Source organism: Aedes albopictus, chromosome 3, assembly GCF_035046485.1.
Source record: "Aedes albopictus strain Foshan chromosome 3, AalbF5, whole genome shotgun sequence".
NCBI classification, from domain to species: domain Eukaryota; kingdom Metazoa; phylum Arthropoda; class Insecta; order Diptera; family Culicidae; genus Aedes; species Aedes albopictus.
The window spans coordinates 103374690-103401221 of NC_085138.1; the positions used below are offsets into that span (position 1 = coordinate 103374690).

Genomic DNA, 26532 nt, shown 5'->3' on the forward strand with positions numbered 1-26532 from the left:
GTAAAATCGTTTTCAATGGTTGAAACAGTGTACATAGTATTTAATTAATTTTTCAAATATATCTTTCTAGAAAACTTCATGGAGTTTTACGATAATTCGCCACACATCACTTATTTGTAGTTCTTGTCATTTTTGAGCTATGTACATTGATTAAAAAAAAATCTATGAAAAAATTAGGACCTCTTCAAATGTTACTGAAATTTCGAAAAACAAAGTATTAAAGCTGCTTAAGGACAAGGTATTTGGAGTACATTGCTCAAATTTTCTAGAGCACCGTTTTTTAGAACCGTTGAACGGATATGGCTGAAAATGCATCATGCTGATTGTTCAGTGGTTGTCAACAGCGTGATGCATTTCCGTTCAAATCTGTTCAACGATTCTAAAAAACGGTGCCTAGAAAATTTGAGCAATGTACCCTGAATACATTGTCCTTAAAAAGACATAATCTTCATGCCCACCAAGTTTCGTTCGATTTTGAGAGGGTGCTCCCAACCGTTGGTAGAGTTGGCGGGAAATTCGTCCTGTGCAGTTTCTGGCTACAATGGTGTTGATTGTCTTTTTAAGCCAAATCTTCCATTTTGTAATTTTTTCCCCACGTAGCATCACTTTGCTACGAACTTATACTGGTATTGAATGTGAGACCAATTCTGGCAGTTTCCTTTTTAAAAGGCACGAATGTCCCAACTCAACGGCTCAACAACGATGAATCGATATCCTGAGAGCCTGAGAGCATGTGCAACCGTGTGATGATGCTACCATAATCCGGGATCACTCCCGAGCAGAGGGGAATATCAAATTAATAACTACGGAATTACAAAACCTGTTTTTATATCTCGTTTTGTTATTATTGTATTATCAAGGCATTACGTTTCCATAACATGTTTTGCTGGACAATCTTATTTCTTTATGACCAAGCTATTGGTATACAGTCATTAAATAACATTTCAATATTACATTTTGTTGTGGAACAAGTTTGATTATTATTGTATTATTGAGAGTGTACAAATACTTTATGATATCCCAAGAAACAGAAGTAACTGAACAACAGTTTCTTAAGCTAAAGTTTGCTTAAGAATGGTTGATTCCATTCTTATACAGCAGAAATGTATTTAAAATGTATATTTTTAATGGCACAAATGTCCCAAATGGAGGATAACGTGCCTCTGGAGCCGGTCTTCTGATATGTCATTCAACAACGTTATTTACAGTATTTCGCGAGTTATGCATCAGAAATATTTTATTTATTTATTTATTTTTAACTCTAAATTTGGGAAGAGGGAAAACCCCCTTTGAGTGATTTCGAAAACTATGCGTGAAATCGTTCTCAAAAAGGCACAAAACCTCTTTATCTTTTCGAAAAACATTATAAACAATACCTAGAACTAAATAAAGGCTCTTCCGGAAATAATCCATAGCTGAGCCGTAATCTTGAAAAAAAATACGCCAAACGATGATAATGATCCGAGGTACTCTGTATGGGAACCGAAATTTGAATGCTGAAAATATAAGAGAAATATTTTATATTTTCACATGTTTTCCTTGTCGTTCCAGAGGATGAAGTCGGATCTACCTATTTGTGGTAAAAGATTACATGAATAGTTGAAAATACGCCTATGAGGGAAGAGAGAAACTGAAGTTCGCAATGATTGTTCCGCCATTCTCACATGCTAGTCTAAATATGTGTAGCATTCTCAGCCAACACGAAGTAATATATGATGTAGAAAAGGATGCTAATGTGGAGGCCATATGCGTACATGATTTCATTTAACCACGGGTAAAGTGTACGCATATCGCCTCCACTTTAGCATCCTATTCAACAGCATATGCGATTGTTTGATATCATAACTAATTTTGCTTTCGGGATGTTATCAATAACTCTTTAATATCAAAACTTGTTCTTGAAATAATTCCCAAATTCACTGTTATTAAGTTGTTATTGACACTAACAAAACATGTTATTAAATTGATTTTCCAGGAACAAATTTTTGTTATGTGACTTGTTATTTTGCCGCTTCTGACAGACAAGTTTATAACTCAATATGTTATGTTAATAACATAAAAATAACTAATTCCACTATGCAGTTATTTTGCAAAAATAACGCATTTTGTTATGCTGTTGTTATTCTCTTCTGCTCGGGCTTTTAAACAATCTCAATTGCTCTCCTGAGCACGAAAACGCGTCAAAACTCCTACAAATAATGAATTCGGCTGTTAAATTGCACATGAAGATGTTGAAATTGACCATTAAACGCCTGAAGGTATGCAATTTCCATTGAAATGAACGAATGAATTTAACCACATAAAATACCCTTTTCAACTAAAAATTAAACTTCTGGAACTCATTTATGTACTAAGCAGCTATTTTCAAATCACAATAAAGGTTCCACAAAAATGTGAACACAGAAAGTTCACAGGTACTCCGAGTCATAAGTTTATAAAGTTAGAGCAATTAAAAACATGATATTCTAAACAATCCATTTTTGCATAAGCTTGATGCTGCATATCTTAAACTTTATGTGTAAATTGATCTCGATTTGACAAAACTGTCTCCACATTTCCACATACCTAAACCGATGCAGGAAAACAGATTCAAAATTTATGACACCATAAAGCCATCGTTCCTTCCTAAAGCAATAAATTAAACGCTCCTCCATTCTATTCCCAAAACAGTTGAAAACGAAAAAAAAAAAAAAGATCCACTTACTCTGCGTTGGTCTCCGGTGTGGGCAAATCTCCTATCGTGGTCAGCGTCAACGTTGACCAGTACAGGCTGCCGAGGTACTTTCTGGTGAGCGTAGCGTAGTCTCCCGGCCGGTACGGATACACCCAGTCTCCCTGTGCAGATAAAAAATGTGGAAACACCAAATGAAATCATTCAACTAGAATGGGATGTTTTTTTCTGTCTGCTGTAGGGAAACCCAATGAAAAAACTGAAATCACGTACACTCAGCACGTGTTGCCACATACTACATATAGCTCGCGGGTAAGCGGCTTATTAGCACATGCAACCGTCGCCGCCGCCCGGGTAGGTGATGATAGCACTGCCATCGCTACTGTCGACACTCCAAGTGGTACTTGAAGGAACGATGACTATGATTCATATGTTCCGCTCTATTGGGCCAGATTGTACCCGGTGATGTCTAAGGGCAATGACGTGCGTGGAGTCGCGAATGAAAAAGGATGTTTTTTTTAGTGCTCCTCTTTACATTTCAACACATGGGTCATATGAATGAAAAGTAACGATCTTTACAACTTGTAGCATCTGAAAAGTCCACAGAGTTTACTACACTTTTGATAAGTTTGAAAAAGTTTTCAAGCATGCGTGTAAAGAACAGTCAGAAAATGTTTTTGAAATAGTTTTCAAAATTCTGCAAATGTCTTTCAACTTTTCTGGAAAAAGGTTCTGAGATCAAACCTCCGGGAGTATATTTGGCCTCAACATGTTACTTGGGTTATTCATGCTGCTGATGCACGCCTGCGTTCGCGCTGGAGAAGAAACCGAACACCTACCTGAAATCCTTCCGCTTCGGAGAGCAGAAAGTAGAAGCACCCGAACCAGTGCGCCAGGATGAGCAGTATGTGAATCAAATTTACGACCCGCCACAGATTGGGCCAAACCGTACGGCTCTCGACGATGTAGTAATACTTTATGGCACGATAAACCTGTAACAACCGAAGGAAGAAACGTGGAGGATGTTAGTCTCGTTTCGCCTTGTTAAACGTGCTGGTAGGTAGTAGTTCAGGGTGCAACGAACCTTAAAAAACCTAGGAAATCGCAACAACGGCTGGGTACCGAGGCGAATTTGTAAGATATCTAAAGGTACTAAAGTTGCTAGATCTAGTAAAAATTCACTCGAGTGTAGGTAGTGGCCCGCCAGTTTCCTCGAGTCGTAGACCTGTGGGTTGAAGGAACGAAAATTAATTCCCGCTGAAAATTATCACCCACCCACTTCATTACCCACCATCAATCCCTGCTCGAGATAGCCGGTCCGCAGCTGGACAACTACGTCTAGTATAAAAACCACGTCGGTTAAACAATCACAGCTCAGCCAAAACCGGGAAGCGTTCGACTGCAGCTCCGGAAAGCTCTGCCGCACGATCAGCGTCCACAGGTTGTACAGAATGCCGATGGTGACCACCATCAGCCAGTAGAAGTAGAAGTTCTCGTCCGGGTTGACGACCGTTTTGGGGATTTTGAGACGCCGCCTGCGGCGTGCGGTTTTCTCCGCGTCGGTTGCTCCCTCCGAACCGGTGTCCTCCACTGTTTCCTGTGGAGGTAGATTGTAACAAAAAAAAAGGAATATTTCCATGTATTACATGATGTAATTTACATCTTTATCATCACGTACAGGAACCTGGTTGTAAAATAATTACTGTTCCTGGATACAAATTAATCTTACAATCATCACATTATCATCAACATGCGAATCATTCTGGTAGAGTGGTGTATAGACTAGCGTGACGCGTTTAATGTGATCTGTTTGTGTAGGGTAGCTTTAGTTATTACCAGTACTGATAAATCATTATAACTCCCAGTGTAGAGATATGATTTCTACAATTTTGACACATAATAAACCTGGGTATGTACAGGGGGTGGCCAAAATGTTTGGGATAGGCAACTTTTTTTCTCTTATAATAAAGTTCAACATGGTATAACTTTTCATAGAGTGCATCAAAAAATCTTTAATTTTGACTGTTTGTCAACCTATTATATGTGCATCATTGGTACAAATTTGGGCTCGATTGATTAATGTTTCGCAAAGTTAGAACCATTTAAGTAAAATACTATTTTTTAGAAAGTCGTTTTTGAGCTGTCATATCTCGGAAACCAGAGAACCGAATTAAATGAAATTTTGAACGTACACCAACAATATGTAAAAGCTTCACAAACAATTAAAACATAGGAACTTTTTAAACGTTGAAAAAAGTTATCATGTAATGACACTTTTTGGATTTTTCTCGGAAAAATGTAATATTTCTACATCAATGTCAATAAATTTAAGTGTTGATATCCAAAGATTTTCTACTTCTGATCTCATGTTCTCTCTAATCAGATATATTAGAGCCTATTTAGATGGAAACAAGAACACATTTAAAAATTTTTGTGTGGTATTGTAAATTTGACATATTTTCCTCTATATGGGCAAAAATTTCAACCCGGAATAACTTAATTCGCCGTGAGAAAATATTATATTTTATAACGTCGTATTGAGTATCAATGTATTGTCGATAAACGTTAAAAAATACATTCAATTCGGTTCACTGGTTTCCGAGATATGACGGTTCAAAAATTAGTTGTCATAATAATAGTATTATACCCGAACGGTTCTCACTTCGCGAAAAATTAATCAATCGAGCCCAAATTTGTATCAATGATGCACATATAATAGGTTGACAAATAGTCAAAATTTGAGATTTTTTGATGCACTCTATGAAAAGTTATAGCATGTTGAATTTTTTTTATGGGAGAAAAAAAGTTGCCTATCCCAAACATTTTGGCCATCCCCTCTATATAGAATGTATGCAACATTTGAACTTAATCCGTCAATAACATCTCCTATAGAACCGGATGGGGGCTACTTTGGACGCTTTTCATAAATTTTCACTACTTACAAGGGAAGGTTACGATGGTGTCCCCCGGGGATTCCAACCGGACTGTTTTTGTTGCATTCTAAATCCAAAACCTTTCGGGTGATGGGCCAGTGTGTAGTCAGGAGAGGCCCTCAAAGGAACAAATTAGGCTACATATAACATTATGAAAGATGCTCATGAAAATGCAAATTTTATAATGTATTGAAGTAGAAACAGGCAGAGTTTGCATGAATACATGATTTCGTAACAAATTTAATTTGCCATAGGCGTTGCCAGGGTGAGATAGGTGATAAACAAGGTGATACATTTTTATTAAAATAGCTTCAATTGGTTCTTACCCTGGAAACGCCTATGGTAAATTAAATTTGTTACGAAATCATGCATTCATGCATATTCTGCATGTTTCTACTACAATACATTTTGAACAATCTAGTTTGAGAATCACTCACTACCTGGACCTTGTATTGCTAGATGATTCCAGTTTAGTCTCAATGTCGTGAATTTCGCTTAGAAGGATACGGCATGGTTGCACATAAGATAAAAGGCTTTAACAGAGAGAATAGTTTTGTTCGAAAATTACTCACTACGCACGGTGTCAAAATTTCGATTATTATCGAACATTCATGTACCTCGGATTTTTCTTCGTAAATGATTAGTATTTGGGCTATGTATTCATAATAGGAAAACTAGAAAATATTTCACCGGCGAAAATTTTTCCATACATTTTGTATGGGACGTTTTTTGGGCTAAAATAGTAATAATTGATTTCTGGTATGCAAAATAGCTAAAAGAGGGCCCATATAGCCGAGGCGGTAAACGCACGGGTATTCAGCATGACCATGCTGAGGGTGACGGGTTCGATTCCCGGTCGGTCCAGGATCTTTTCGTAAAGGAAATTTCCTTGACTTCCTTGGGCATAGAGTATCTTCGTGCCTGCCACACGATATACACATGCAAAATGGTCATTGGCAGAGGAAGCTCTCAGTTAAAAACTGTGGAAGTGCTCATAGAACACTAAGCTGAGAAGCAGGCTTTGTCCCAGTGAGGACGTTACGCCAAGAAGAGAGAGAGAAAATAGCTAAAAACTCATCTAACTCAAATTTTCCCCGATAGAATATTTTCAAATTTTGCATTCATAAATTATAGCCAAAATTCTAACATTCTTTGAAGAAAAATCCGAGGTACATGAAAGTTCGATAATAATCAAAATTTCAACACCGTGCTACGTGACACTAGTACTTTTGGAAGCTTTTAGTTTGCTCCAAACGTTCTACACCACCTAGGTGTAACCTTCCAGAGCAGAAGAGAATATCCACAGCATAATAAAATATGTTATTTTGGCATTATTACTGTATAATGGAATCAACATGACTAAAATATTAACGAGCACTGAAACTGCAAAAAATAGCAATAGCCAATATCTCACAGAAATAATATTAAAAACTATCAAATTCTTTGATAACAGAGAGATGTTCCTTCTTTTTATCATCTGCACAAAAAACTATTGAAAAATATCCATAGGATTGCCAGTTATTCAACAAAAACCGAAATTTTTATTGCTTCACCCATACAAAGTGTTAGGCGATTTTGGCAAGTTTATTGCTAATTTCTAATTTTTAAGTGAGCGATAATATAGCTGCCGAATCAACATGATGTTATTAACATATCTTATTGTGTTATAAACTTGTCTGTCATAAGTGGCAAAATAACAAAAATCATAACAAAAAATGTACCTGGGAAACTTATTTAATAATATGTTTTTTTAGGTTCAATAACAACTTAATAACAAAGACATTTGTATTTGAAAATTTGTTATTGTTGTGTTATAGTTCATTTTTTATTTGTACATTTTCAATAGTAGAAAAATAACAAAACTTGGTCTACAATAAAGTATGTGCTTGAATTGTTATTTAGTGGATGAATCTCAATAACTTTATCATAACAAAGTAAGTTTGCCCAACAAAACATGTTATAAAAATGTAATACTTTGATACGTTCGTAATAACACATTATGATATAAAAACAGGCTATGTGATTCTGTTGTTATGAATTTGATATTCTCCTCTGCTCGGGTTTCACATGGAAAACAAACTGGATTTTCTGACTTCTCCCACTTAGAAGGATACTGTTTTTGACAAAGTTGCTTTTTCACATAGGAAAAAAAAATAGTTGAAGCTACTCACTACGTGATGCTAGTGTTCTTGGGGCATTCAGTTTGGTCCAAACGTCGTATATCTCGCAATCTCACTTTGAAGCATACGCGCCAACTTGTGACGTATTTGGGGGGCAAGGCCTCTCAAAACCGATTCAATGCAGAAAATATCGACTCAGTTTACCTTATTTAGTCATATTCACGTGAAAACAAGTACATTGCTTTGAAGGATAAGTTTTTTCCCATAAGACTGAAAACTTTCACATTGAAATCATTTTAGTTCGAGATGCTCTCACTACGTGGAATTTTTTGGTTTAAACTTAATATATATCACGCTCTGGAACGCTTTGAAGGATACGGTCTTCGGCAAAAATGCTCAGAAAAATAATAGGTTTCAAGATTCAATTGACCACTCAGAGAAAACCTCACTTTAACAAAGTTGCTCGGAAGAATAATAGTTTTCTAGTAGAAAGCAATTTAGCTCCACATTTATTCACTACTTGGCCCTAGTGCTGTAATGAGCTTTGATTCAGGGCGTTGCATATATCATGATCTAGATCGCTGAAAATGACAACTGTTGTTGCAAAGAAGGATGCCCAGTTTGATCAACCGTTATATTTCTCGCGTTTTGGACCACTTCGAAAGACACTCTCTTTTACAAAATTTCTCAGAAGACTTACTTAGAGCTTTCATCTGAAAAATAATTCAGTTTGAAATTTTCTCACTATGAGGTCTTACTAGTTTCCAATATAGCCTAGTCGTCATTTATCCCGCATTTTGGACCACTTGAAAGAATACCGTTTCAGCAACGATGCTGAGACGATTTTCTTCAAGAAAACAATTAAGTTCGAGATTCAATCACTATATTAGTTTAGTTCTGTTATAAGCTACGAGTTTGGTGTAAGCGTCCTACATTTCACGTTTTGAATAGACTGTCCCAAAAAATCGATGTTCGAAAAGTCAAGGTGCTCAACCCTTAAATCAGTGTATCCCAAACTTTTAGGAGGTATCGCCCCCTTGGAGCTTGAGAAAAACTTTTTCGCCCCCCTAAATGAGATATTTTTTTTTTTTTGATGAAACAAGGCGAACGAAGTTTCAGTTGAGCTGAAGCCCTCAAAAACCCACTATTTGACACTACTGTGGCGAAACTGATATTTAATGTATCTAAATTAATATCTCTTTTATTAAAAAACGCATTATTGCATGTGTAACAATACATTTTGAAATCATGTTTGTGCTATACATATTCTTGAACAAAAACGAGCAATCAGAACGGACTGTAAACATTTACGAAAACTCGTTATCTTACACCAGATATTTTACTAGCGTTTTTGAAAAGGGTTCTCCTACTGGTGGAATATTAATATACAATTTCAAAAATATTGTTTATACAGAAAGAACAAATCAGGAATATATCTGTGTATTTTCAAATGTAGTGAGCTTTTCAAAGTAAATGCAAATAATGAAAAGCCAGTATAAATTGGAGAAACTTTTATTGTCAAATAAGTAAATATGCAACAGTTATTACTCGGTTTTGGGGGAAATCAACGCTGAATTCGTGGAAAATATCAAAATAGCTACTAGTAATAAGTTTGAAATTTTCAAACAATGTGTGATAGCTTCCATCCAAAACGCGTTCTGAAATTCGTTTGAAATATCATGATTTTGATTGAAAATCAAGTAAAAAACGGTTTTTATTTAATCTCTTATAAAAGCTTTTTCATAGTTTCTTAACATGTATAATATTAGGTCTTCATAATTCCTAGGAACTAGGAAATTCATATAGCAGTCTTAATTGGTTTTTTTTTTTCTTGGAATTTTGACGAAAAGTCCTCATAAACATAAATAAATCTGTAAAATGTATTTGATCTCAAAACAGACATTTTTCAATAATCCTAGAAACAACAAAATTTGAAATGTTAGCGATTTTTAATGATTCAATTGACATTCTGGACTAGTATTTCTATACTTTTGATTTTTTTCAAAATCGCCCCCTTTTTTAGTATTTTCGCCCCCCAATTTTGGTTTTTCACATTTTCGCCCCCTTCGGCCTGATTTTCACCCCCTGGGGGGCGATTTCGCCCACTTTGGGAATCACCGCCTTAAATGAAAGATATGCATATTTGAAGCATGTTTGTAGAACACTTCGATTTTCTAAAAAAAAATATTTAGAGGTTCCACTAGGGCGATTTTTGAAAAATGGCCGTTTTTCATGAAAAGTCTTAAACAAATCATTTTTTCGTAATATTTGTTCAACTTCTGAATTTATTCAATATTTTTGTATTTTTCTATGGACCTCTAGGCATTCTTGAATGGGATAAGTTTTTGAAATATTGTATTTATATTGACCGCAGAACCGTTTTTGTGCTGATAAAAGGACTATTTTTTGAGAATTTTTCATCTAAATTTGAGGAAAAAATACATATTCGATTTTTTATTTTCAACCATGAAAAATTTATTACTATTTGTATTTGTATCTTGTCTAGAAGCTGAGATATTAAGCTTTAAGTGAATGGACAATATTTCATTTTTTTGCAAAACTTTGTATATTTGGAATATTGTAAGGTCTTTGTGACACTCTAATGTACGTATATAAAGAGAAGTTAGGCTTAAAAATGCGGCTTCCCTTATTGAAAGGTCAAGCTTGTTTAAACATGGATCTTTTCTTATGGGGTGATTGGCAGTAGATTCATGAAATGCTTTTATCTGAATAACTACAACAATGACGGGTAGCATTATCGATATTATGTCGTGGAATTCTCGACTATTATACCCCCTTTCTGAGGCAGCAAAAACCATTCCATGCAGAGATAACATTAATAGTGATGAAATCAATAAAAAATAACTAAGTTATGTCAAGACTGATTTTAAATAAACTCAGATAATAATAGGTTTTTGAGGAAATACGCGATCTTATGATTCCTCAACGTTTATTTCTTTGATAAATTGAGCTAATATTATGACACAAAAATATGCTGAATTTTGCAAATACGAAATACAAACCGTGTCTGATCACAAGCTAAGGCACGATAGGGCAACTAAAATGTGTGAAAGTGACAGTGGCAGTCTTTTGATTTACACGTGTGTTGCTGTTCGATCAGTTTTGCATTTACGCCCACACATGTGATCAGAAATGTTTTGTAATTCTTATACGCAAAATTCTTTATTGTGTCGGTTTCGTATTAAAATTTGAGTTAAATTCATCAAAGGAGATATAGTTAAACCATCTCAAAGTTGGCAATTTTGAATGACATTCGGCGTTTGTCCGATTAACTATGCACCCCCGTTGCCGAGTTTCATATACTAAATTGTCCAATTTGACGAGTGTACCTTGATACTCACTGATTTATATGAAGTTTTGTGTTTTGCTAGAGCTAGAAAGTTGAATTTACAAAACTGTGGAAAGTTCTGGATTTGCTATGTCGTGATTCAAAAATGATTACAAGTCTATTTTTTTTAATTGACATTTTATTTTACTTGTATTAACGAGATTTTTAGCCCTAGGCTAGTTCATCTCGGGACCCACGCTTTACTTCCCTTCCGAAGGCAGAACTCATATTTTGCGAGTTTGTTGGAAGTGGGATTCGATCCCAGGTCCTCGGCGTGATAGTCAAGCGTTCTAACCATCACACCAGGTCCGCTCCACGTTTGACATTTTTTTTGTAATTTATATGCATTGCATATGCACATATTCTATTCTAATTATTTGTAATTATATTTAATTGAGAAATTACACAGATGGTAAATAAATATATATTGATTCGGAAATTTATGAGAATCAGAAATTCACGTATTTCTACAAAAGCTAAATTTTGTCTATAATATTTCAAGTTCAAGTCTTCAGTAGAAATCATGACTTAATTATGTTTTTTTATTGATTTTATCAATACTTACTTGATACTTGATGGGCTACAACTCGTAGCAGTGAGTCTACGCCGAATGAAGTATTCGCCTCCGCTGGCCTCGGTCCTGGGCCAATCGCTTCCAGTCGCCCTGACAGTTTAGAGTCCTTAGGTCCTCCTCAACTGCAAAAAGCCAACGAGTGCACGGCCTTCCACGAAGCCGACGACCCCTTCCTGGTTTTCTGCTGAATATAATTTTAGCTTGTCGTACCTCCGGCATAAGAGCTACGTGTCAAGCCCACCGCAGCCTGCCGTGTTGTATTCGCTTCACTATATCCATCTATTTATATACCTGGTACAATTCGTAGTTTGATTTTATCAATATTAGGTATATAATCTCTGCATGGAATGGTCGTTCCTATTTCAGAAAAAAGGGGCGCAGTAGTCGGGAATTCCACGACGTAAAATCGAACTTAATTCGTTGCTACGAACCACGATACCCGTCATATTTGTAGTTAAAGCCTGTATCCGCAATAATCGGGACACAGAAATACAGCTGTAACTCTGCAATAGATACATTAAAATTACTCAAATTTTGTCTAATAACATCTTAAGATGTGTTCATTTCACCCACAAAATTTCATGTGAATCGGTGCAGTAGTTTTTGTTGTAGCAACGAAAAAGTAAAATGTGCGCCATTGAATTTTGTACAGCTCCTAGTTTTGCTTGTCAGCGCTGTAACTTTTTAATTTGGCAAAGGAAATGGCTAAAATTTTGAATACAAGCCTCTCAATCTACATTTGTTGCATGGGCAAAATTTCAAAAAAATCGATGCACTATCAACAATTTTATAGCCGAAACATGTGTTGGGACTGAACGTGATTTTAGCCCCTCAGACAGCAATTAGTCAGCACCCCTTATTGTTTCGATTGTACTAGTGAAAGTACTATACCAATAATCTTAAAATTTTGCAGGCTTAACATTCACATAACACAGCGTAACAAAAATTAACTTTTTGTCTGTCTCAAGAGCAAACTTACGTGTCTCCGAAGGATTTTGGGCCGCTGAATCCGAATCTGGGCTCAGATTTGCTCTAACACGTCACAATTTTGAGCTATACCTCAATTTATAGGGCAAAATATGCGATTTTGGGCTTTTTTGACTGCAAGCCATTAAGCAAGGAAATATTTTTTTCGGCAATCAAAAGGTTAATTGGTCAATTAACATCTAAATTTACGACTCATGCAAAATATTTCGTTTTACCAAATCGAATTTGATAGTTTTAAGCGATTTATGTTAGGTACGATATTTCCCATATAAGTCACCCTCCAAAAGTTGCATGCAAGTTTTCATGCTAACATAAAATGCTTAAATACATCAAATTTGATTAGGTAAAACGAAATATTTTGCATGAGTCGTTAATTTAGATGTTAGTTGACCAATTAACCTTTTGATTGCTTAAAAAAAATATTTCCTTGCTTAATGGCTTGCAGTCAAAAAAGCCCAAAATCGCATATTTTGCCCTATAAATTGAGGTATAGCTCAAAATTGTGACGTGTTAGAGCAAGTCTAAGCCCGGATTCGGATTCAGCGGCCCAAAATCCTTCGGAGACACATAAGTTTGCTCTTGAGACAAAAAAATGTTGCGCTGTGTAATCAACCAGCTTCTGTGAAAATTTCATGAAAATTGGCAGAGAAATTCAAAAGTTATGAATAGGCAAAAATCGCACATGAAAAACACGAAAATTTTTCACTAACACTCACCCTTATCAACACTAGTAACTTTCAAACCAATTGATCAAACTTCATGAAATTTTGCCAGAAAGTGTCTATATAAGTATCAAACCTGCTAACGAAATTTCATAATTATCATCACAGAACTTTGAACTGTAGCGTAAAAGAATCATCTATGATGCGAATGAAAATTGGTCATGATTGTACAAAATGCTTAAAATCACGTCTGTTTGTTTTTCATCCACAGTTAAAATTAATGCATCGATTTTTATGAAATTTGGCTCAGATAATATACATTCACCAAAGAGTTCTCAGCCAATTTTTTGGCCAATTTTATCGATTTATTACAGAGTTACAGCCGTACTTCTGTGTCCCGATTATTGCGGATACAGGCATTATTCAGATAAAAGCTCATCATGAATATACTGCCAACCAGCTCAGAATGAAAGATCCATGTTTAAACTAGCTTGACCATCCAACAAGAAAGCTGTTTTTAACTTTTTTTTTAAATAACGAACATTGGAGTGTCACAAAGACCTTACAATATTCCAAACATACAAAATTTTGCAAAAATTTGAAATGTTGTCCATTTACTAAAACCCTAATATCTCAGCTTCTAGACAAGATATTTCATTTTTTTTTAGAGAAATGACGCATACAAATGGTACTATCAGATAAAACTTTCAAAATTAAAAATAAAATATCGTGCATGTATTTTTTTTCTCAAATTTAGATGAAAAATTCTCAAAAAATAGTCTTTTTATCAACATAAAAACGGTTCTGTCGTCAATATAAATACAATATTTCAAAAATTTATCGCCTTCAAGAAAGCCTAGAGGTCCATAGAAAAATACAAAAGTATTGAAAAAATTCAGTAGTTTTTGAGACTTTTAATGAAAATGAGCCATTTTTCAAAAATCGCCCTAGCGGAACCACTAAATGTTTTTTTTAGAAAATCGAAATGTTCTACATAAATGCTTCAAATATGCATATCTTTCATTTAAGGGTTGAGCACCGTGACTTTTCGAACATCGATTTTTTTTGGGATAGTCTAGTTTTGAACCATTTCAAAAAATACAGGTTTCAGAAGATTTGCTGAGAAGAATAAAAGCTTGTTAGTTTGTATAAGAGGTTTTCAAGAAATCTCCTATTGGAATTTTTCAGACAATTGGCTTCTTTAGCGCTGTTGAGATAATTTCATATTCTGAATCTGCATGCAAAACTGAGCCGAAATCCAAATTTTCATGAATTTAGGCGCCCGGGAACCTATTTTAAAATCAGTTTGAAGTTTGTATGGGAGCGATTTGTCGAATCACCCCTCATCGCATTTTGTACTGGGCGGAGCTGTCAAGCAGTTACCCAGCTGTCAAAAGGTGATTTAAAAAAATCTCTTTGAAATTGATTTTGGGTACCAAAATAAAGTTCTAAAAATCTGAAAAAAATCATAGTGGTTCAGAAAAAGGTGCTCTTTCATATAAAATCAAAAAACCTAAACATTTTTCTTAATTAAAAAACCCAATTGGTAGGATGTTTTCCAGCAGTTCTTCTGGAACTTTGCAATAATTCCATTGAAAACACTTTCATCATTTTTATTGACAATTGCTTTGGAAAAACATTTTGCATTTCATTTGCAAATTTATTCATATTTTTTTAATGTCTTGATTTTTTATATCTTCGGAAAGTATTTTGAGAATTTTTTTGTTTTTATTTCTTTGGTAACACCTTCGGAAAGTTCTTCTAAACTTTTTTGGCGTTCCTTCAGAAAACTATTTGAGAATTTTATTTTGATTGCTTCGAAAATTTCTTCAATAGTTCTCTCCACAAATTCTTTGGTTTTATTTTTGCATTCATTTTTCAATACACATTTTCTTTGAGTTGAGTAAGGTGGGGCAAAAGTTCGACCTTAGTTGAAAATTCATGTTTTTCCAAAAAATCGAAGCAGATAAAAATAAATGAATACCGTGTGGTGATTCTACCATCCATGAGCTAAAATTTTGCTGAACAAAGCTACGCCAAATGTCTTTTCAATTTTGAGTTACAACACTTTTTGTATGCGTGCGTTTTATTCGAACTCTTGCCCCACCATTGGGGCAAAAGTTCGAATCTAGTGTTTGGGGAATTTCGCTAACCGTAGCACACTATTTTGACACTTTGGTAATAGGAATATTAGAAACCCATTAATATTTGATGTTGGAACTGGAATACACTTTGAAGTGCGATCTGGATTTTACCCAAATCAGGGTTAAATTTATTACACCAAAAATTAGTAGTTTTCTTCAGAAAATATTTAAGAAATTGTGATACTTAAGAAAACCAGAAATTTCTACAGGAATTGTAGAAAATATCGGAATGTCTGTTTTTTGCAGGCACCAAAATCTTTACTCACTCACGCGAGCAACGATCTATCCCACAGCGATATTATCCGGATAAAGTAGCCTGTGATATTTTCCTTGCATACATAGACGATTGAAAAGGCTCTTACTCCGCTTCCTTTGCGTGATAAAAGTATGCTCTCTCCAACAAGCCCTTACTCACAAATCGTTTGCTCTCGCAGGAGAAAATGGTTGCTCAGTCTGCACCCAACCACGTTTTCACCCGTTTGACGTCTAAGCGGTCCCGTGTTATCTAGGTAGCCGTGAAAACAAAAACATTTAATGTAAACACGGTACCACTGAACGTCAAATCAGTATCAAATTTGGAAAACGACGTATAATCAATGCTACACCATTGATTTTACGTCGTTTTCAAAATTTGTTACTGAAATAATTGATCTCGTGCATCGGTGGAGACGTTATGTGACTCGCAGACGGAGTGAAAAATGTGATGTTTTGTTGTTTATCCGTGAGTTGTGCATGGAGAGAAAGAGAATTATCGTGAGCGCTTGAGTGAGAGATTTTTATTTTTCCTCCGATGCAGTGATATAAATCATGATCGCGGAGGTGGATAAATCCGTGGAATTTGATCACGAGAGTGAAAAATTGGATGCCTGGTTTTTTGTCAAGAATTCTTCCAGAAATTCAATATGCAATACTTCCTCTTGAGATTCTGATATGGATTGGGAGGGTTCGACTGAATGGGATAGTTATGCTACGTAACCGGCTAAGCAGGCTCTTGAGAAAATCAAACGATGTTATTTGACTTTGCCCAACGTTTCGACCACTTTTTTGGTCTTCTTCAGGGGTTAATCGGTATTATCGTTCTTCGTCAAATTTTCTACATTGAACCCCTGAAGAAGACCAAAAAAGTGGTCGAAACGTTGGGCAAAGTCAAATAACATCGTTTGATTTTCTCAAGAGCCTGCTTAGCCGGTTACGTAGCATGATTTTTTGTTTTGTGAACTTTGTTATTTCATTTATATTCATTCTGATATGATTTCATATTCATTCTTATATGATTTCTTTTTGAAAGGAGATTCCGGCAGAAATTCTTCCAGTTATTTCTGTGTGTATTTTCTGAAAAAAAAAACATCCGGAAATTTGTCCTGAAATATTTTCTAAAAAAATCTGCACGAATTCTTTAGAATTTTTTAAAAGATTTTTTCTGAGAATTTTTTGGAGGTTTACTTGGGTGTTTATTACTCCATGAACTTCTTAAGAAAACTTTCATGGATTTTTCAAGAAACTCTGTGAACCACTGGGGGTGAGAGTTACTTCTAGCAATTTCATCAGGGAATATTCAAGGAGTTTCTCCATGTCTTCATCAGAAATTCCTCGTGAAATACCTGTACTGCGAAGATTCCTCACGTTTTCCTCCAGAGATTTCTACATACATTGGGCTAGAGATTTTTTTGAAAATTCCCTCAAGGATTCCTTCTGAATTTTCTCCAGGGATTGCCCCAGAACTATCTCTAGAGACTCCTTTAGTATTGCAAGAATTTCATTGGGAATTTCAGTAAGCCGTTCTTTGGGAATTCTTCCATGATTTCTTTCGGAAATCACCCAAAGGATGCCGTTATAAAACCTTCCAGAAATTATTTCAGGAATTGCCTCAAGAATTTCTTATGGTTCAAGAAACTCCCGAAACAAATGTGTTAGAAAAAACTATATTTGTTTATTTTTGAAATATCTCGTTTGTTTTGATTAGGAATAGTCAAGAAATCTTTGTGCTGCGTTGAACAAATTGTTTCTTTTTTTTACGGGAGGGAATCCTGTTGTTTTAAACATAAAAGCACTTGCCTTGTTATTGTTCTTTTTGCTCTAGAAAGATTTAACCATCTTACCTCGCTCATTCTACAACGATTCTTGTCGAACTATGTGGGTAAACTTTTAATTCGTTAGACTGTTCCAAAAAAATATAGATGTTCAAAAAGTCAAGGTGCTCAACTCTTAAATGAAATATATGCATATTTGAAGCATTTTTATAGAACATTTCGATTTTCTAAAACATCCTTCAGAGGTTTCGCCAAAGCAATTTTTCATTAAAATTATCAATTTTTTTTTTCAAATGTATCAAATATTTTTTCAAAGAAATGGCGCATATGGAAACTACTAGGCAGATAAAGCTTTCATGGTTGAAAATAAAAAATAATACATGTATTTTTTTAGTATATTTTGATGAAAAATGTTCAAACAATAGACCTTTTACCAGCCTGGCGGAATCTCTAAACGATTTTTTTTAGAAAATCAGAATGTTCTACAAAAATGCTTCAAATGTGTATATCTTTCATTCAAGAATTGAGCACCTTGACTTTTCGAACATCGATGTTTTTTTGAGACAGCTTTAGACGGCTTTTCGGGCCCGTATGAAGTTGATCACCAATATTAACTTCTTTTCCCGATTGGCCTATAGCTGTGTAGTGTCGGTAGCGGTTAGTTCAACTGGCTAAGAATAGCACTACGGACCGCCTGTTCCAGTGGTAGGAATCCACTAATCAGGTGACCCCTAATTCATGGTGTTATGCGGCTTTACGCTTACCGTGCCTAGGAATGAATGGTTAGGGGGGTCTTATAAAAACCTAATCGCAAACGGAGCCTGTGGAGTACCAGGGCACCCTCCACAGTATTTGCCCTTACTGTGCTAACCGAAGCAATAGCGCGGTGGACCTGTTTCTCCGAGACAATCAGCTGCCCTTCTTCAATCTCATACTTGAGGCTGAATAAGGGCGGGATTATGAAGATGTTATTAATTAGTTTAAATTTTCACCTATATGGTTTCGCATTATGCGTTTTACACAGTGTATTCTGTGCATCCTCGCCTTTGGCTTACTCAAATCGATACCGATCTGGCTTTATTGTTGCTGTTCTTTTTTGTGCTGTGATTGTTAAGAGTTTAATCTTGCCTAGTTTGGGTAGTGGCTACGGTTAGAATAGCTCAGATCAATCTTCAGCACAAAAAAACAGCAACGATCAATCTTTGTAGACTTACGCAAAATGGTACAGCCCAAGTGGCGTTAGTCCAAGAACCTTACTTTCGTAAGGGGAATTTCTATCTAGGAAACCTTGTGAATCCGGTGTTTGCTACTTTCAGGAAAAATGAAATGGCAAACTCACGTGTCATGCCTCGAGCATGTGTGCTTGTCAACAACGCAATCGTTGCTACACTCATCTCTGAACTAACTACCAGAGATGTATGTGCTATCACAATCGATGTATCTGTTGAAAACCTCAACAGGAAATACGTTTATTGTTCGGTTTATTTACCGCATGATGAACCATCCCCTACGGATGCTTTCAAGCAAGTCATTGCATACTGCACTTCAAAAGGCCTTCCGCTAATTGTTGGTAGTGATGCTAATGCTCACCATATAATCTGGGGCAGCTCAGACATCAATTTGAGAGGCTCCAGTTTGATGGAATACTTAAGTAGTACAGATCTTGGATTACTTAACATAGGCAACCGCCCAACCTTCATGGTATCTGGTAGAGAGGAAGTGTTAGACATAACGCTTTGCTCTAGCAGAATTAGTCATGAGCTGACCAATTGGCATGTGTCAGATGAAGAATCTTTATCTGACCATCGCTACATCTTGTTTGAACATGTGAATGTTACTTCGCAAACTTTGCGTTTCAGGAATCCCCGGTCAACCAACTGGGATCTCTTTACCGATTTGGTTGCAGCCAAATTTCATGGATACTCACCATCAATTGACACTCCAAGTGATTTAAATGATGCCCTTGATACTACAACGGCCTTCATCATGGAAGCTTTTGAAGAAGCCTGCCCTCTGCGGTCTGTGAAGACCACAAGAGGAACCCCTTGGTGGAACTCCGATCTGGTGAAGCTCAGGAAACAATGTAGAAAGAGTTGGAACAGACGACGTTCGGCTGGATCGGAGGCTTTCAGGTCGGCTCGCAAGGCCTACCAGAAAGCTCTTCGGTCTGCTGAACGATCCGGCTGGAAAAACCTTTGTACAAATGTTTCCAGTCTGAGTGAAGCCAGTCGATTGAACAAAATCCTTGCAAAATCTAAGGATTTTCAAGTGAACAAACTTCGTTTGCCAAATGGTGATTTCACTTCCTCTGATGAGGAAGTTTTGGAATGTTTATTCAGTACACACTTCCCCGGATGTGTGGATATTACATCTTCGGATGAACCTGATGTCTTTTCTTGTAGTTATGATTCTTTAGCTTCGGCTCGGAGTATCATAACTTTAGAATCGATTGAATGGGCACTTAATAGCTTTGCTCCTTTCAAATCTCCTGGGGCAGATGGGATTTATCCTATTTTGCTTCAGAAGGGATTTGATCATTTCAAACATATTTTGAAACAACTACTTGTTTGCAGTTTTGCTACAGGGTATATTCCCAAATCCTGGCGGGATATTACTGTGAAGTTTATTCCGAAAGTGGGTCGCGCGTCGTATGAAGAAGCAAAAAGCTTCAGACCTATCAGTTTGACCTCTTTTCTTCTGAAATGCTTAGAACGCATTGTGGATCATCACATCCGTGATGTTCATCTGGCCAATGTGCCTCTTCATGTGAACCAACATGCTTACCAATCAGGAAAGTCCACTGTGACTCTTTTACACAAAGTTGTTTACGATTTCGAGAAAGCATTCGCTCAAAAGCAATCCTGCTTGGGTGTTTTCTTAGATATCGAGGGTGCCTTTGACAACGTGCCTTTCGATGCCATATTGGAAGCCGCACGGGGTCACGGTATATCTCCAATGATTTCCAATTGGATTCACCAAATGCTCAAAAACCGACATCTCTTCTCGACATTGCGTCAAGCGGCGATTAGGAAATTGAGTGTTTGTGGATGCCCCCAAGGGGGAGTGTTATCACCTCTTTTGTGGAATCTCGTAGCAGATACGCTATTGAGGCAACTCAATAATAGCGGTTTTCCTACTTATGGTTTTGCCGACGACTACCTAACATTGTTAGTCGGTATGTGCATCAGCACCCTTTTCGACCTGATGCAAAACGCTCTTCAGGTAGTTGAGGGTTGGTGTCGCCAATATGGCCTTGCATAAAAACATCTATTGTTCTTTTCACGGAAAAGCGAAACCGTAATGGTGTTCGATCTTTACGTCTCTTTGATTCTGAAATCAATGTGACTGAACAGGTAAAGTACGTTGGAGTCATTCTTGATTCCAAGCTTTCCTGGACACCTCATGTTGAGTTCAGAATCAAGAAAGCCTGTATGGCCTTCGGGCAATGCCGGCGAACCTTTGGTACAACTTGGGGTCTTAAACCCAAGTATATCAAAAGGATTTACACAACTGTTGTTCGTCCAATATTGGCTTATGGATGTCTTGTGTGGTGGCAAAAGGGCGAAGTGAGAACGGTCCAATCAAAATTAGGCCATCTCCAAAGGATGTGCCTAATGGCGATGTCTGGAGCGTTCTCTTCAACGCCTACGGCAGCGCTCGAAGTTCTCTTTGACGTTGCCCCACTACACATTCATCTCAAACAAGAAGCACTTTCTTGCACTTACCGTCTATGGGTACTCGGTTTACTAGAGGAAACTCCTGTGAACCGCAGTTCAACACACACCTCGTTGTTTCCACTTTTGGTGAATTGGGACAAAGTTGTCCTTGCTCCAAGTGATCTTACAATTGCTTGTAATTTTCCATATAGGACATTTTCCACGAAATTCCCTTCCCGGGAAGAGTGGACATCTGGTTATCTGGAGAGAAGTATTTCAGAAGGCATCGTATGTTACACTGATGGCTCCCTTCTCCAAGGTCGAGCAGGTGCTGGTGTTTATTCTCGTGAGCTAAGGCTGTATCAGTCTTACTCACTTGGTAGACACTGTACCGTTTTTCAGGCCGAAATCTTTGCTCTTATGTGCGGAGTGCAATCAGCACTTCAGCAGCACGTAATGGGAAAAGTAATATACTTCTGTTCAGATAGCCAGGCTGCTATTAAAGCACTTGCTTCGGCCAACTCCAGGTCGAAGATAGTTATCGCTTGTCGAACTCAAATCGAGGAGCTGAATTCAGCAAACGCTGTTCACCTTGTATGGGTACCTGGCCATTCTTCCATCGCTGGAAATGAATTGGCTGATGAGTTAGCTCGCACTGGAGCATCACATGACTTCATTGGCCCTGAGCCAGCTATTCCGGTATCGATGTGTTGGGTAAAGCTTCAGCTTGACACCTGGGCTGCCACTCAGCACAAACAATACTGGAATAGTTTGGAGTCATGTCGTTAAACAAAATTGTATTGTACTGAGCCATCTCTAGGGGTGGCAAAGTATCTAACAAATTTGTCAAAGCAGAATTGCAGCATGCTGGTCAAAGCGTTGACTGGCCACTGCCGACTCAGTTATCACATGGCGAATATTCAGCAAGCTGATTCATTTATATGTGATAGCTGTGAATCCGATTATGGAACTTCGTATCATTTAATATGTAACTGTCCAGTTTTTGCGCAATTGCGTTTCCGAGTACTCGGGAAACACTTATTAAGTGAAACTGACTTCAGAAACCTGAATCTTCAGGACGTTCTGTTGTTCTTGACCCGCTGTGGTAAAGAGCTATAGGCTCTCTTTACGCTTTATGCATTATTACAGTGCCCTTCTCAGGACGCTATGTGAACCCATTGTGGTACGCTTTTGCGAGTATGACGATCCTATTCCCTTACCTGTCCTTTCCCATGTCCTATCCTTTTTCCTTCCCTTCTCCGTCAGGTAAATGATGAATAGGCTCGTGTTCATGGCGATGGCACAAATTTCCCGAATGGAGGAGAACGTGCCTCTAGAGCCGACCTACTGATACCTGATACCTGATACCTTGACTTTTCGAACATCGATTTTTTTTGAGACAGCCTACTGCCACCCAGCACTGCCTTTTGTATTAAAAGTTGGAAACTATATTTTTGTTTTGTTTGTACTCGGATGGAAGATCTAGAACGCGAACTGGTACAGCAGCAGTTTCCACATATACCAAGATTTTGAAACCTTTTTCTCTGTGATGCAAAACGTGTTTATTGTTGTTTCAGTCACATTTCTATATCCTTACAGATACATGCGTCAGATAAACATCGAAAGTATCTCTCACCTGTGCCTCCGGTATCTGCCGGGTGGAGAATCGCTTTAGGAAGGAGTCCTCTCGCTTGAGCGGTGGCTTCTTGACCGACATGGCCGACGAAATCTGCACCGTCGTCCGGAGCTTCATCCATCGCTGGTTCGACTTGGTCCTGTTGGGGTGGAAGTTTATTTTGAAGAGGGGAAAGAAGAAGCAGAAGAATAGAAATTAATCATCAGAGCATGAGTTCGATGATATGTTTCAAAGGATTGGATATGATTTGATTCACAACAACTAGTAGATATATTGGATATTGGACGGAAGAATGAATTTTGAGTTAGTCTCTGCATGATGCGTACAACTGTTTAGCCAATTATTCGTTAGTGAACAACGTCAAGGAGCTAGGACATCGGTTAAATACGGAGAAGGCAAATGATTAGATATCAAGAAGGAGAGCTCGCAACAGCAAAATGAATAAGACACATCTCGATCACTAGAGTTTGCTTTATTTCACGCATATCGATAAGTAAGAAGTCAATAACACGCCACACTGTGATATAGAACGACAACCACAAACAATATGTATATGTATGTAAAACCAGTTAGGAACGTGACAAAATGAACGGGAAAAGAACCATCAAACAAGTTGTAAAGGAGTAAAATGTCGTTTCAGCTTCACCGGTTTCCACGCACACCACCCTACCTAGAGAAAGGACGAAAACCATCGAAAAGTTACAGACAACCATTCACAATTATCGTTTTCAAAATCACTATGAAGGAATTCACTTTTATCGCTCCTAGTGAGCACATCATTTCGCTTGCTGAATTCTAGACCTAAAGGAGTATAATCAATTCTAAATGACCTGGAAAAAAGAAAAGGTTTCTTAACAACTATATATATCTCGTATCTAAGTATTTCTATTCAACTTTGGAAGGCGCTTATTTGGGATGGACAGACAAACGGCGTTTCATCGCACGATCAAATGAAAACCACAAAAATGAATTATTCGAGTTTCATCTCACGTAGCTCACTCTAATAGGTGTTCTTTTTGGCCCAATTCGTTTTTTTCCCCATTCAGCCATTTTGTTTAACGAGCTTCCGGTGCGAACCCGTTCTAATCGGTTCTCATGAAGGGGAATCAAACCTCCCCCCGTCCTCCGCATTTTCTGCAACAACAATGTACCCATTTCAAGAAAATCCTTCCGGCAGAGGTTCACTAAGGCTGGACTAATTAGAAAAGTTGTGTTTTCAATTTCGAACCGTGATGGTGCGGAACGATTATGGTTTGAGGGAGGTTCTGATTGTTTTATTGTAAATTTTGTGCAGTTCTTTTTCGGCGAAACATTACCCATTTTGATGGGTGGGTAGGAAACAGGTGTCGAAATCAGATGGTAAGGAGGGGGGAAATGAGCGAACAATTGTTCCGAAATGATGCTGAATTGCGATTCAATTTGGGCTTCCACAGAAGGTGAGTTGAAGCTCGTTAAGGGTATTGGGAAATGAGAGGAATTACGTGAATGCGGGATTTTTGGGAAAATTGCTTATTGTATTCCACAGTTACATATTTATCTTTACTGGAGCCTGCAGCGTTGTGGTGAGTTGATTAATAGTTCTCTTTTTTGGACTTGATCCATAAAAGCAGCCACATATGGTCGACCATATTACTACTGTATAGTAAGGTACACCGGAATAAGTTGAAACGCAAAATTTTGAAATAGATGATAACACAATTTGGAAAAATCTCTTATGCCAAAAGATTGTTTGATTGAAAAACTTTATGTTTTACTATTTAAAGTGTTTATCATGATATCAGGTATCAGTAGGCCGGCTCCAGAGGCACGTTCTCCTCCATTTGGCAAATTTGTGCCATCGCCATGAATACGAGCTTATTCATCATTTACCCCAGAGAGAGGGAAGGGAGGAATAAGAGATGGGATAGGGAAAGAGAAGGTAAGGGAATAGGGTCGACATAATCGCATAAGCGTACCACAACGGGTTCACACAGCGCCAGCGCCCTGAAAAGGGCACTGCAAAACACGCATAAAGCGTAAAGTAAGCCTATAGCTACTTGCCACAACGGGTTCAGAACAACAGAACATCCTGAAGATTCAGGCTCCTTAGGTCAGTTTCACTTAATCAAGTGTTTACCGAGTACTCGGAAACGCAGTTGCGTAAAAACTTGATAGTTACATATCAAATGATTCAAAGTTCCACAGTCGGATTCTCAGCTAAGATATACTAAGAAGCAGCCTGTTGAGGCTTGTGATGGACAACATCATTAGTAGGAAAACCACATTGAATTATCTCAATTGCGTTTCTGCTACGAGATTCCTCAAAAGTAAAAGCAAGATACCCGCATGGGAGCATCCACAAACACTCAATTTCTTAATCGCTGCTTGACGTAATGCCGAGAAGAGATGTTGGTTTTTGAGCATTTGGTAAATCCAATTGGAAATGATTGAAAGTTAAATAGGACAATCAATGCGACTTCCAATATGGAATCGAAAGGTACGTGTTCAAAAGTATCCTGGAAATCCAAGAAAATACCCAAACAAAATTGTTTTTGAATGAGTGCTTTTTTGATATCGTAAACAACATTATGTAAATAAAGCACAGTGGACTTTCCATTTTGGTAAGCATGTTGGTTCCCATGGAGAGGCATGTTTGCCAGAAAAACATCACAGGTGTGATGCTCGACAAAGCGTTCTATTCATTTCAGAAGAAAGATGTCAAATTGGTAGGTCTGATCTTCATACGATGCATTATCCACTTACGGAATAAACTTTACAGTATAATCCCACCAAGATTTGGAAATAGCAAGGCTGCAAACAAGCAGTTTTATCAAAACATTTTGGGGCTCGAGGCATGACACGTGAGATTGCCATTTCAATTTTACTGAAAGTAGCAAACATCGGGTCAAACGCAAAATGTGGAACCATATAGGTGTTAATTGAAGCATTACATCTACATAGAAATCCCTTCTACGATAGTAAGGTTATTGGACCAAAGCTGTTCTTTTATGCTGAAGACTGATCTGAGCTGTCATAACCATAGCCACTACCAAAACTAGGCACGATCAAACTCTTACAATCACAGCACAAGAAAAAAGAGTAGCGATAAAAACCAATTCGGCATCGATTGAAGAACGCCAGATACGAAGATACACAGAGGACACTGAGAAGAACGCATAATGCGAAGAGCCATATAGGTTATAATTAAAGCTAATAAACAACATACTAATAATCCCACCCTTATTGAGCCTCGCAGTTGAGGCTTAAGAAGGATAGCAGATTATCTCGGAGAAACACAAGGTCAACTGCACCATTGCTCCGGTTAGCGCAGTAAGGGCAGAATACTGTGGAGGGCGCCCTAGTACTCCACAGGCTCCGTTTGTAGTTAGGTTTTTATTAGACCCCCCTAATCATTCATTCCTTGGCACGGTAAGCATAAAGCCGCATAACACCATGAATTACCCTCTACCCTAACCCTCTATCATAGTCTCTACCCTACCCTCTACCCTAACCCTCTACCCTAACCCTCTATCATAGTCTCTATCCTACCATCTACCCTAACCTTCTACCCTACCCTCAACCCAACCTTCTACTTACCCTACCTTCTACCCTAATCTCTACCCGAACTCTCTACCCAACCCTCTATCCTACCTTCATCCCTAACCCTATACCCTATCCTCTTCCCTACCTTTTACCCTACCCTCTACCCTACCTTCTACGATACCATCTAACATTATCCTCTACCCTAACCATCTACCCTACCCTCTACCCTAACCCTCTATCATAGTCTC

At 37.5% G+C, this 26532-nt stretch overlaps 1 protein-coding gene across 3 annotated transcripts in view; it reads right to left on the minus strand.

Annotated features, from left to right (window-relative positions):
• Nucleotides 1-26532, minus strand: part of LOC109409049 (uncharacterized) — a 699030-nt gene that overhangs the window by 64544 nt on the left and 607954 nt on the right. For all 3 annotated transcript variants that reach the window (XM_062858932.1, XM_062858935.1, XM_062858934.1), the window contains exons 5-9: nucleotides 22763-22901; nucleotides 3963-4268; nucleotides 3756-3896; nucleotides 3511-3663; nucleotides 2705-2835 (exon numbers count right to left, since the gene is read on the minus strand). In XM_062858932.1, coding sequence (XP_062714916.1) covers nucleotides 2705-2835; nucleotides 3511-3663; nucleotides 3756-3896; nucleotides 3963-4268; nucleotides 22763-22901 — 870 coding nt within the window. The remainder of the gene's footprint in view (nucleotides 1-2704; nucleotides 2836-3510; nucleotides 3664-3755; nucleotides 3897-3962; nucleotides 4269-22762; nucleotides 22902-26532) is intronic.